This window comes from Varanus komodoensis, unplaced genomic scaffold (genome assembly GCF_004798865.1).
Source record: "Varanus komodoensis strain SLA01 unplaced genomic scaffold, ASM479886v1 scaffold1, whole genome shotgun sequence".
Classification (NCBI taxonomy): domain Eukaryota; kingdom Metazoa; phylum Chordata; class Lepidosauria; order Squamata; family Varanidae; genus Varanus; species Varanus komodoensis.
In genome coordinates, this window is record NW_025335268.1 from 76,170,542 (window position 1) to 76,182,579 (window position 12,038).

Genomic DNA, 12,038 nt, shown 5'->3' on the forward strand with positions numbered 1-12,038 from the left:
TCTCAGGGCTTGCCCTGCCCTGCCCTGCCCTCCTCAGCCTTTGCTTAAAGTGCTTCTGGCATCAGCAGCTGGAATCGCCAAACGTGGGGGGTGGAGGCAGAGCCACAGATTCCAAGCGAGCAGCTGAGCACTACCGCTGGGCTTCTGGGAAGCATTCGGCACTGGAGACTCTGCGGGACAGAAGGGGCAGCTCTTCCCTCTCCACCAGAACAGGCCTTTTTCCTGCACCGCGGAGCCCGTGGCAGGCAGAGCTCCGGCCAGGCCGTCGGGCACGGAGTGGCACGGTGCAAGCTGCGCTCTAGGGCTTCTCTGTGCTGGGCAGGGACCTCCCTCAGCACCTTGTGGGAGAGCCCGTCCTTCTCCTTCCTGGAGGTGCGAGATGCATGGAACAAACAGCCGCTCTTGCCCCACAGCCTCCGACAACGTGGACCTGGGTTGTCCAGGCCACCTACTGCCTCTGCCTGTAGCAGCTGTGCCAGGCCCGAGCCATCCTCTGCTGGCGCCAAGCACAAAGCAGGGCTACGGGGGCCAAGCATGGGGACGGCGGAGGGTGGACCAGGCCCCTCCGACCTCCTCCAGACCTCCCGCTCTCGTCCTGCTATAGCAGAGCTGGCCATTCTTTGGGAGAGGGTTTTTGGCAATCCCTTGCATTGGAACTCTTCCCCCTTGCCGACCACGGAAGCACCTGCCTCGGTGGGCTGCAGCAGACACGGCCGGGTGGCGCTTGTCACCTGCTCTACGGAAGAGGGGGTGGGGGCAGCCCTGGGAGAAGGGGGGGCAAGGGAAGGGTGCAGCGGGCCTCCAAGGGGGCTGCGTTGGCCCGACCCAGGCTGGGTGTGACCGTCTCGCTCCGCGGTCTCTGCACCGGCCGCTGGCAGCGCTGCCAGCGGCAGTTTCCCAGCTCTGCGCAGAGCGGCTTCCGGGACTCAGTCCGCAGCTTCTGGCACGCAGAAGAGAATGCCTGCTGCAGTGGCACCGGCCGCAGTTTGCTGCTGGCAGTCTTGATGAACTTGGAGACTGGGCTGAAAGCAACAGAATGAGATTCAGTAAGGACGAGTGACAAGTCCTCCACCTGGGAAAAGGAAACCAAGGGCATCAATACAAGACGGGGAATGTGTGGCTTTACAGAACTGAACAAGAAAAAGACCTCGGAGTAATTGTGGAAAATAGGCGACACATGAGCCAAAAAGGTGGTACAGCTGTCAAAAGGACAAATGCCATTTTGGGATGCATTAATAGAAGCAGTACTTCCAAATCACGAGAAGTAGCAGTTCCCCTGTACTCCTCACTATTCAGAACACATCTGGAATCCTGTGTCCAGTTCTGGGCACCAAGCTTTAAGAAAGATGCAGAAAAATTAGGGTGGAAACACTGCCCTTTGAAAGAGACTGAGAGAACTGGGCATGTTCAGTCTTGAGAAGAGAAGACTGAGCGGAGGATGATATTCCTCTTTAAGTACCTCAAAGGCTGTCACAAAGAGGAAGGTTAAGATCTCTTCTTGCTGATCCCAGAGTGTAGTGCATGGAGTGATCAAGTCAAGTTGCAACAACCCAGGTTCAGGCTGGGCATCAGGAAAAGCTTCCTCACTGCCAGAGCGATACAGCAGTGGCACCAGCTGCCCAGACATTCAAAAAGCAACTGGAGAGCCCTGTGAGTGGGGTGGTGTAAATTGGCGTCCTGCAAGAATGGTTGGACCCAACGGCCTCCATGGCCCTTCCAACTCTACTATTCCATAATGCTATGACATTTCCAGAAGCTGGTGTCCTGGAATGATTTTGATGGATGGAATGTGTTTAGAATGGGCAGAAATGATGAGCTGTGGAGAAAAAGCTATTCAAGGAAGTCTTTTTCAAAATTGTCCTCTTTTCAATGGAACTTTGGCCCTATATTAGGGTTAGGGGTGTGCACCAGGATAGGGTTAGGGTTAGGATAATGAGGTGTCCTGGCATGGTATTGATGGTGGGAATGTGTTTAGAGTGGGCAGAAATGATGAGCTGTGCAGAAAAAGCTGCTCAAGGAGGGCTGCTTCATTATCGTCCTCCTTTCTGTGGAATTTCAACCCTATATTAGAGTTAAGGGTGTGCACCAGGGCAGGGTTAGGGTTCGAAAAACGAGGTGTCCTGGCCTGATTTTGATGGTTGGACTGTGTTTAGAGTGGGGAGAAATGATGAGCTGTGCGGAAAAACCTACTCAAGAAAGGCTTTTTCAAAAGTGCCCTCCTTCAGTGGAAATTCAACCCTCTATTAGGGTTGGGGGGTGTGCACCAGGTTAGGGTTAGGGTTAGGAAAACGACGTGTCCTGGCATGGTTTTGGCGGTTGCAGTGTTTTTAGAATAGGCAGAAATGATGAGCTGTGCAGAAAAAGCTATTCAAGGCAGGCTTTTTCAAAAGCGCATTGTTTTCAGTGGAATTTTAGCCCTATATTAGAGTTAGGGGTGTGCACCAGGGTAGGGTTAGGGTTCGAAAAACGAGGTGTCCTGGCGTGGTTTTGATGCTTCCAGTTTGTTTAGAATGGGCAGAAATGATGAGCCGTGCAGAAAAAGCTGCTCAAGGAAGGCTTTTTCAAAAGCGCCCTCTTTTCATTGGAAATTTCTTCCTCTATTAGGATTGGCGTGTGCACCAGCATAGGGTTAGGGTTAGAAAAACGAGGTGTCCTGGCAAATTTTTATTGTTGGAATGTGTTTAGAATGGGCAGAAATGATAAGCCGTGCAGGAAAAGCTGCTCAAGGAAGGCTTTTTCAAAAGCGCCCTCTTTTCATTGGAAATTTCTTCCTCTATTAGGTTTGGGGTGGAGGGGTGCACCAGGTTAGGGTTAGGGTTAGGAAAACGACATGTCCTGGCCTGGTTTTGATGGTTGGAATGTGTTTAGAGTGGGCAGAAATGATAAGCTGTGCAGAAAACGCTGTTCAAGGAAGGCTTTTTCAAAAGCGCATTGTTTTCAATGGAACTTTCTTTCCCTGTTAGGGTTGGGGTGTGCACCTGGGTAGAGTTAAGGTTCAGAAAACAAGATGTCCTGGCATGATTTTGATGGTTGGACTTTGTTTAGAGTTGGCAGAAATGATGGGCTGTGCAGAAAAAGCTGCTGAAGGAAGGCTTATTCAAAATTGCCCTCCTTCAGTGGAAATTCAGCCCTATGTTAGCGTTAGTGGTGTGCACCAGGGTAGGATTAGGATTCGAAAAACGAGATGTCCTGGCGTGGTTTTGATGGTTCCAGTGTGTTTAGAATGGGCAGAAATGATGAGCTGTGCAGAAAAAGATACTCAAGAAAGCCTTTTTCAATAGTGCATTGTTTTCTATGGAACTTTCTTCCTCTATTAGGGTTGGGGGGATGCACCAGGTTAGGGTTGGGTTAGGATAACGAGGTGCCCTGCCATGATTTTGATTGTTGGTATGTGTTTATAGTGAGCAGAAATGATGAGCTGTGCAGTGAAAGCTACTCAAGGAGGGCTTTTTCCAAATCTCCCTCTTTTCAGTGGATTTTTTGCCCTATATTAGGGTTGGGGGTGTGCACCAGGGTTGGGTTAGGGTTAGGAAAATGAGGTGTCCTGGCGTGGTTTTGGTGGTTGCAGTGTGTTTAGAATGGGCAGAAACGAGCTGTACAGAAAAAGCTGCTCAAGGAAGCCTTTTTCAAAATCTCCCTCTTTCCAATGGAATTTTTCCCCTATATATTAAGTTTGGGGGTGTGCACCAGGGTAGGGTCAGGGTTAGAAAAACGAGATGTCCTGACATGATTTTGATGCTTGGAATATGTTTAAAATGGGCAGAAATGATTAGCTTTGCAGGAAAAGCTACTCAGGAATGTCTTTTTTAGGAGTCCATTGTTTTCAATGGAACTTTTACCCTCTATTAGGGTTAAGGGGAGGTGCACCAGGATAGGGTTAGGGTTAGGAAAACTACGTGTCCTGGCGTGGTTTTGATGGTTGGACTGTGTTTAGAGTGGGCAGTAATGATGAGCTGTGCAGAAAAAGCTGCTCATGCTGTCTTTTTCTAAATCACCCTCTTTTCAATGGACCTTCCCCCCTCTATTAGGTTGAAGGGTGTGCACCAGGGTGGGGTTCGAGCAGTGGTGGCAGTCCGTTGGCACACCTGGCACAGTGGGCATGCAGACCCCTCTATGTCGGCATGCCATTCCATCCACCCCAGCATCGCGCCAGCAGCTGAGCACTGGATAACAGTGCGCACAGGGAGCGTGCCTGTGCTCGGGGTGGAGTTGTGGTGCCAGGCGGTGATGTCACGTGCCGTGATTCATTAACCACGACTCACCTGAGCAGTCACATGGCCGTCTGGGCTGCCAAGGATACATCATTTGCTTGGACTGGCTGTGAGTTTTTTTTCTAAACTAAAACCTCAGTTTTCATGTTTTATTGCAGTCTTGGCACTTTGAGATAAAGAAGTGGGTTTTGGGTTGCAGTTTGGGCGCTTGGTCTGTAAAAGGTTCCCCATCACGGATCTAGAGTTTTGTGGAGCGTTCAGCAAAGTGCCCCTCAACATCCTGATGAGCAAACTAGCAGAAGCCTGGCTCAGTGCTGCAGCCTTTCCTGGACCCACAATGGGGTGCCAAATGGGACTCGAGGAGCGCTCGTCCGTGGCACCTTCTCGTCCGTGGCACCTTCTCAAGTGCAGAGCCACAGGGCACCATCCTGGGACTGGCACTCGTCCACATTTCTGTTAATGATGTAGATGAGGAACTACAAGGAAAGAAAATTAAATTTGCAGATGAAACAAATCTGGGTGGAACAGCAAATACCCAAAGACAGAGAGAAGATACAGAGTAATCTCGATTGGTTGGAGGACTGGACAGGCAGCAGCAGAATGAGGTGCCCCAGGGACCAATGCCAAGTCCTCCGCTTAGGGACAAGAGACCAAGTGCGCCACTTACAAGATGGGGGACACGTGGCTCAACCACACTGCAAAGCTGAAGGATCTTGGGGTTGTTGCAGATCGCAAGCTAAGTATGAGCCAACAATGTGATGCAGCTGCAAAGAGGGCAGATGCGGTTTTGGGCTGCATTATAACAGAAGCATCACTTCCAAAACACGTGAAGTACTAGTTCCACTACTCTCAGCTCTGGTTAGCCCACATCTGGAGAACCATGTCCGGTTCTGGGCACCTACGTTTGGCAAAGATGCAGAAAAGCTCGGAAGGGTACAGAGGAGGGCAAGACGGATGATTCAGGGACTGGAGGCAAAGCCGATGGGGGAAGATGGAGAGAACTGGGCCTGTTCAGCCTCAGGAGGAGAAGACTGAGGGGTGATAGGAGAGCACTCCACAAATACCTGGAAGGCTGTCACAAAGAGGAACGGCAAGCTCTCTTCTCGGCCATCCCAGAGTGCAGAACACAGAATAATGGAGTGAAGTTAAAAGAAACCAGATTTAGGGTAGACACCAGGAAGAATTTCCTCACTTCAAGGGATCCTTCATCCTGCCTGCCTGCCCTTCGCTGGCTTGCTTTCTAGGCGCTGAAGCGGGAGCGGAGCGCGGTCTCCGGCAGCTGGGGGAGCTTCCTCACCAGGGCTTCTGCCTTTGCAGGAGGCCGGCCGAGTGCTGGCATCCATGGGGACACACAGGGAAGCGATGTGCTGTCATGCTGCCTTACGCTGCTGCAGATCCCCCTCTTCCCACGTGTCGTCCCCTTGCAATTCCCTCCCCAGCTGGCAGGCTCAGAGGTGACAGGAGGTGTGTGGCCAGCTGTGCTGCCCGCCTGGCTCCTGTGCTGCTCCCAAAGGCCGCTCCAGCTCCACAGCCAGCTAGCCAGGGTGGCCTTCTGGGCTTCAGACCCAGCTCCCGGGTGCTCGTGCTTGCTCTCTCGCTCGGGACTGCAGCGCCGGAGCGGAGCTCGGACCTGTGGGGCCAGGGCTGGGGCTCAAGGGCGAGAAGGGCTCCGGGGAAGAGTGGCGCATGGGATTGGGGCAGCAGCCCGCTTCACTCCGCCGCGCACCCTCCATCCCACGTTCCCCACTGGCAGCCGGGAGAAGGAAGGCAAGCGTGGCGCCAGGGGCCGAGAGGGAGGTGGCCACGAGGCTCAGGAGCCCAGCTGGTGTGTTCCGGGCAGCAGTCCGCCCCTGCTGGCTGCAAGGGCTGGCCGGCCCCTCGCCTGCTCCCCTTTGCCCTCAGAGGGTGGCAGCCCCTCCCACGGCCACCTCGGCGGGACGCCTGTTGGACCATATGCTTCTTCCCACACCCGGTGAGGCGTTGGACGGAGCTCCCTGCCCAGCTGAGGGGGCGCTTTTCTCGCAAGCTTGTCCCGTCTGGCTCTGCTGCACCACACGCCCCGCCATCCAGCTTTCTGCACTGCCCGCGCAGGGAATGCCGGCCCGTCTCCTTGCGGCTGGTGGCCTTGCCTGGAGGGCTTCCACGCAGACGGCCAGGAATAGTGCAGCGTGGGTGGGCCCAGCCAGGGGTCCTGGGGGCAAAGGCTCTGCCCTGGGGAGGTGGGGGATGCCAGCAGTGTGTCCATCCCACCTCAGTCTGCCACTGGGCTTCCCGGCAGAGTTGCTGGTGAGAGCTGCTCCGGCTTTCCTCCCACTGGCCCCAATTCAGCCAGGAACGCAGCTTTGTTGCCACAGGTTCCTGGGGCTGGGGCCTCCTGCCCCACGTGCTGCTGCCACAGGCCTCCAGCCCCCCCTCCATCAGGGGGCTCTGGCTCTGGCTCTGCCTCCTCACAGCTAAGGATGCCATGCTGGCTGGCAGCTTCTTGTGGGGGGTGGGGGGGCGAGGCAGGGTTGGGCAGCCTCCCCCAGGGTTTCTGAATGTGCTTTTTTGCCACAGCAGCTTTGCGCAGCCCGTCAGTTGGCAGCTTAAGCTGAGTGTCGGTTCTCCTCCTCCAGCGGTGGCAACTCGGTGGCTGTGGACAAGCTGGCCCCCATCCCAGAGAGTGCGCCTGCCCAGTGCCAGGACCGTCTCCTGCGTCCTGCTGCCGCGGTGGCCCCCGAAGCCAAGAAAGACGGGTGAGTGGCGCACAGGCCCTGCTCAAGCGCGTGCAGCCGTGTGGGCGGGCTTCCCCCCCGCCCGGGTCGGGACCACGTCTGAATGGATCGTGTCCCAGTGCTTCCTTGGCATTTGGTGCACGGGGGCAGGTTTGGACCTCAGCGGCTCACTAGCAGGCCAGATGACTAGAGAAGGGTGAATGTCCCTATCTTCAAAAAGAGGGGGAAAAGATGAACCTGGGAACGACAGACCACTTAGTCTGACTTCAATCCCTGGAAAAAATCTGGAACAAATTAAAAAATCTGTCTGCAAGCATCTTGAAAGAAAAATGCAGTGATTAATAGAAACCAACATGGATTTGTCAAAAATAAATCCTGTCAAACTAATTGACAGGGAAACCTCCCAAACGGACTGAGGGAACACTGCGGACATCATCTACCTTGACTTTGGCAAAACTTTTCACATAGTGGCTCACAACATTCTGATAAACAAATTAGCGACAAGGGAGGCAACGCGTGGGAGGGCGCAGGGCTCAGTCCTGGCCCGGTGCTCTTCAGCATACTTATTAATGATTTAGAGGAGGAAGTACAAGGAAAGAGAATCAGGTTTGCAGACGATACAAAACTGGGTGGAATAGCAAACTCCCTAGAAGTCAGAATGAAGAGCCAGGGTGATCTTGATGAACACTTGGCTGAGAGCAACAGAATGAGATTCAACAGGGACAAGTGCCAAGTCCTCCACCTGGGAAAGAGAAACCAAAGGCATCATACAGGATGGGGAACACGTGGCTCAACAGAACTGAAGAAGAAAAAGACCTCAGAGTAATTGTGGACAACAGGCTAAATATGAGCCAGCAACATGATGCAGCTGCAAAAAAGGGTAATTGCCATTTTGGGATGCCTTAATAGAGGATTTACTATCCCGCTAAGAGTACCTCAAAGGCTGTCCCAGAGAGGAAGGCCAAGCTCTCTTCCCGCAGATGCCAGAGTGTAGGGCATGGAATGATCACGTCAAGTTGCGGCAACCCAGGTTCAGGCTGGATCCCTCGACCCACAGGGCACCTGATGGAGCACATCCTCCGGTTCCTGCACGTGCTCCTCCAAAGAGGGCTGAAGTCCCTCGTCCTCTCAGGGTCTGGCCGCCTGGGTCACAGGCGCCATTGCCCCAGCCACACTTGGCCCACCCAGAGCACACTCCACACAAGGGGTGGCAGTGCCCACACCCTTCCTCCTGGGAGCCCCTTTGCTGGGCAGCCACACAGGCGGCCCCTCTCCTGGAGCCTGTCATGCACCTTGGGCAAGGTGTCCAGGCAAGGGCAGCCCTCCAGCCTCCGGGGCAAGCCAGCGAGCCGCCTGCGTGCATGAGCCCAGGGACTGTGGAGAAGGCAGTCGGGTTGCTGGTCTGTCACTGTCCCCCAAGCGTTCACCTGGGCATTCACACAACCCACCCACTGGCCTCACTGGGTGTCAAATGGAAGATGGCTGCCACCCTCGGCAGGGGCCCTGCCTCAGTCCTGGGGCCCATAGATGGTCTCACTGGACCTGAGGGAAGGTGGGGGGGGGGGGCTCCCACAAGCTGGGAACAGGAACGGGGCTAACTAGCACTTAGCGGCAGCATCTCCCTGCCAGCAAGCTGCACGCAGGCGCAGTGCCCGCATGTGTGGATGCAGAGACGGCCATTTACAGAGCAGCAGCTGCAAGCCAGCAGCCTGCCTTTTCCAAAACACATGTCCCCAGGCAGCATCCAGCCTGTCTGCTTCAGTCAGCAGATTGCCCGATGACGCAGCCCCTGGACTGAGACTCAGAGTTCATACGCCCAGTACTGGTTTGATTTCGTGAGCGTTTGCACGTGAGCTGGACTCTGTGCAGTACCTGACGCCGAGGTCTGCTGAGGTTGCCTCCCGGTGAAGCAGGTCTGGGAAGCCCTGGCCCCTCCAGGTTCCCCCCCGGGAAGGGCAGGGGCTGTCCTTGGCCCAGCTGGGCTCCAGGGTGACGTGGCTCTGGCCAGCTGCTGGGCTGGGCAGACCTTCTGAGAGCACCCAGGCAGAGGCAGCAGGTCTGAGATTCATGAGTAGGCCAAATGCATGGGGAAGGCGGCAGCCCAAAGAGCTGCGGGGGGGGGGGGTGCTGGCGGCCCCCCTGGTCTTGCCCTTGGGATGCAGGAGGCCAGCACAGAAGGGGCAGTGGGTCGCTTGGAAATGTCTCTGCAATCCCTCACCTCATCCTCCGACCTGGCCAACAGGAACGGTGCAGAGGGTTGGGGTGACCTGGGCAGGTGCGCATGAGCCCTGCCTTCAAGGCCTCTTCACGTCTCTGTTTCCGCCTTTGCAGGAGAGAGGAGCCCCTGCCCGGCGTTGAAGCCACCCTGAACGGCCCAGCTTGACGGTGGAGGAGGGCCCTGGCTGATCCGGCTGGACTGGCTGGGCCGGGTGATACGGCCCTGCCCTCTGGGCCATTTAACTTTCCTCTGATAAATGCCGCGTGATGAGAGAGAGGGCATTGGAGAGCCGTGATGCCACTTGGATGTTGCTGCTGTGTTCTGACATGTGGCACGGGCCAGTTGCCCCCCTGGGGTTGTCGCCCTCGCCCTGCTTCCCTGCCCCGGTGGAAGCCTCTTGCCAGCCCTGCCACCTGGGCTCTGCCCCTCCTGGCCTTCCTGGGGGTGGGGCCAGGCCCTGTGCCCCCGTCTGCTTGCTTCTGCTCAGGGAGGCAGGAGGCGCCCCATGGGCAGTACCCCGCGGGTGAGCCCCGGACGGAGCTGGCGTGGACAGCTGCCGGTATAGCAATAACGCCTCCTCAGAAACGCTTGCTGATGAATGAGACCAGGGGGTGGGGTGGGGTGGGGTGGGGCGGGGCGGCCCCTGGAGCCCCAGCCCGAAGGCAGGGGACGCTGGCGGCTTCACTCTTTCGGGGAAAGAGGCCCCGGCGGTGTCTCCGCACCGGCTCTCCCTCTCCCCCTCCCCCTCCCCCTCCCTTCCAAAGTGACCACTGCCAGTCCATATTTGGAGCAGTAAAGAAGAGAGGAACGTGGACTCCACAGAGCACTCCAGATCAGTGGCTGGCCATCCCGTGGAATCTGACGCCTTCCTGGGCGCCCAGGCACTTTTCGGGCGGAGAAGGGTTTTGCTGGACCCCGATGGCAGCGGTTAGTGCTTTGGAGCTGATGCCAGCCCTGGCGGAGGAGGCACTGGGCAGGACCTGTGCTGCAGAGTGGGGAGCCGCCCGTGGACGCGGTGCCCACCACGGACAGACCTCCTGCCAAGCAGGACGGTGGAAGCCAGCCGTGTCTGGCCTGGCCTGGCCTGGCCTGGCCAGGCTCCCGCCGGAGGAGCACGTGGGCCCAGAGGCTTGGGGAAATCGGCTCCGGGACACGGGCTGGCTTCCCCCAGCCGCGCGGCGCTTCGTCACACGGAGACTGCAGACGAAGCTGGCCGCTGCTGCAGCGCCTGGTCAGTTTGGGCAGAGAAGGAACTGTAGCGGACGTTGCCTGGAGCACAAGAGACTTTCGCCGCCTCAGTTTGCTTCTAGAAATCCTTCCGATTCTGATGTCCCTTGTTTTTCTGCACATTAAATGTTTCCTGCAAAGCTGGAAAGGGGAGAAGCCAAAGCACTTTCCCTGAGGCTCGCCTGGTTTGTTGCCACTGTCCTTTCAGACTGGCTGTGGGTCATGAGGGGACAGCACTGCCTTGCTCCGTGAGTGGTGAGAGCGTCAGTCTCCCGTCACGTGGCTGCAGTGGGGGCTCTCGCTGGCCACCGGGGGCAGAATCAGCTCAGACCCGGCTTGGTAGAGAGCCCGACTGTGGCTACGTTGCCGGTATGCAGCCCTTTCTGGTCTCCTCAGAGACTGCCACCTCGGGCAGCCAAAAAGATCTGGCCCTCAGGCCAGCTTTCATGTAGCAAAAAGAGCCAGGGCGGAGTGCCCCTCTCCAGCTCCCTCCTCCTGCCTTTGGGGGCGGCTCAGCCACTCACGTGGCGTGACGGGCTTCCCGGAGGACTGCGACTGCCTGGCCACTTTCGGAGGGCTGAGCCCGGTGGGTGCTCCCCGTCCCTGCCTGGCCCAGCAAGGCCCTTCCTGCCCACCCATCTTGGCCCTGCCTCTGCTGCAGGAAGGAACTGCTGCCCTGTGGGGCCCAGAGCTGCCCTGCAGAAAGCAGGATGCGGCAGGAAAGCGCAGCTGCAGCGGGAGGCTCCCTCAGCCAGTGCCGGTCCCTTGCCTGCCAGCCAGCTTTGGCAGAGGCAGGCAGGCAGGCCAGCTGGCTGGCCAGTTTCTGCAAGAGTGCTTCCTCACGGAAGGGGGTTGCCCTGTTGTGCATTGTGAGTTTTCTTCGCTGCTCTGGTGAGCTGGGCCGTGCGCCACAGGAGCCCCTGGAGTAGAACGTGCATGCCTCCCTGAGCGCACTTGGCAGCTTTTCCACATCACAACACTGCTTTTTCTCTGCAGTGCTTGGCTGTAGTCCTCTGCTTCCGAGGGTATATGGGTGGCTGGCATGGTAAGTGACTCTTTCCTCCCTGCCTGGGGGGAGTGTGGCCTGGGGCCCCAGAAGGTCCGATTGCCCAGCCTGGTCTTCATTCCAAGCCTCCAGGTGGTCTGAAGGCCAAATGCCGCCAGTCACCAGCTTCCGCTGAGCAGTGTGTGGAGCTGCGGGTGCGTGTGCCGTGGCACATCTCATGGGGAAGAGTGGCTGCTCCTTGAGGCTCAGTCCTTGCTCTGGGGCACAGCCCCAGTGTGGAAGGCCTGGTGCTCAGTCAGGGTGGGGTAAGGGCATTTCTCCCTAAGTCCCTTCGCAGCCTCGGGTGCCCAGAAGAGTTGGTGTCTTACTCAAGAGGTTCCACTCCATGTACAGGATCAACATCTATTCGAGACCAGAGCAGCTCCCACCTGCACACGCATGACCATGCGGTGCTTTCCGGCTTCTATAGATGCCTCTTCCCGCAGAAGCAGATCTCTCAAAGAAATGCCCAGCACCGTGTTTCCCCTTCCCCTCACAGAAACAGGTACAAGAAATTAGCCATCAGAGTAAGTTCCCACACAACCATCACATAATCTTTTGTCCAAACCAGCAGTCATATAAGCCTGGTTTTTTTCCCTTCTCTGCAGCCACGGGTTGAGATC

The 12,038-nt window shown here is 56.8% G+C and overlaps 1 protein-coding gene across 3 annotated transcripts in view; it reads left to right on the plus strand.

The window, feature by feature from the left end:
* Positions 1-10,535, plus strand: part of PPP6R2 (protein phosphatase 6 regulatory subunit 2) — a 59,325-nt gene extending 48,790 nt beyond the window's left edge. For all 3 annotated transcript variants that reach the window (XM_044429744.1, XM_044429751.1, XM_044429758.1), the window contains 2 exons: positions 6,827-6,946; positions 9,257-10,535. In XM_044429744.1, the coding sequence (XP_044285679.1) occupies positions 6,827-6,946; positions 9,257-9,308 (172 nt within the window). In that variant the 3' untranslated portion in view covers positions 9,309-10,535. The remainder of the gene's footprint in view (positions 1-6,826; positions 6,947-9,256) is intronic.
* Positions 10,536-12,038: the final 1,503 nt, after the last annotated feature.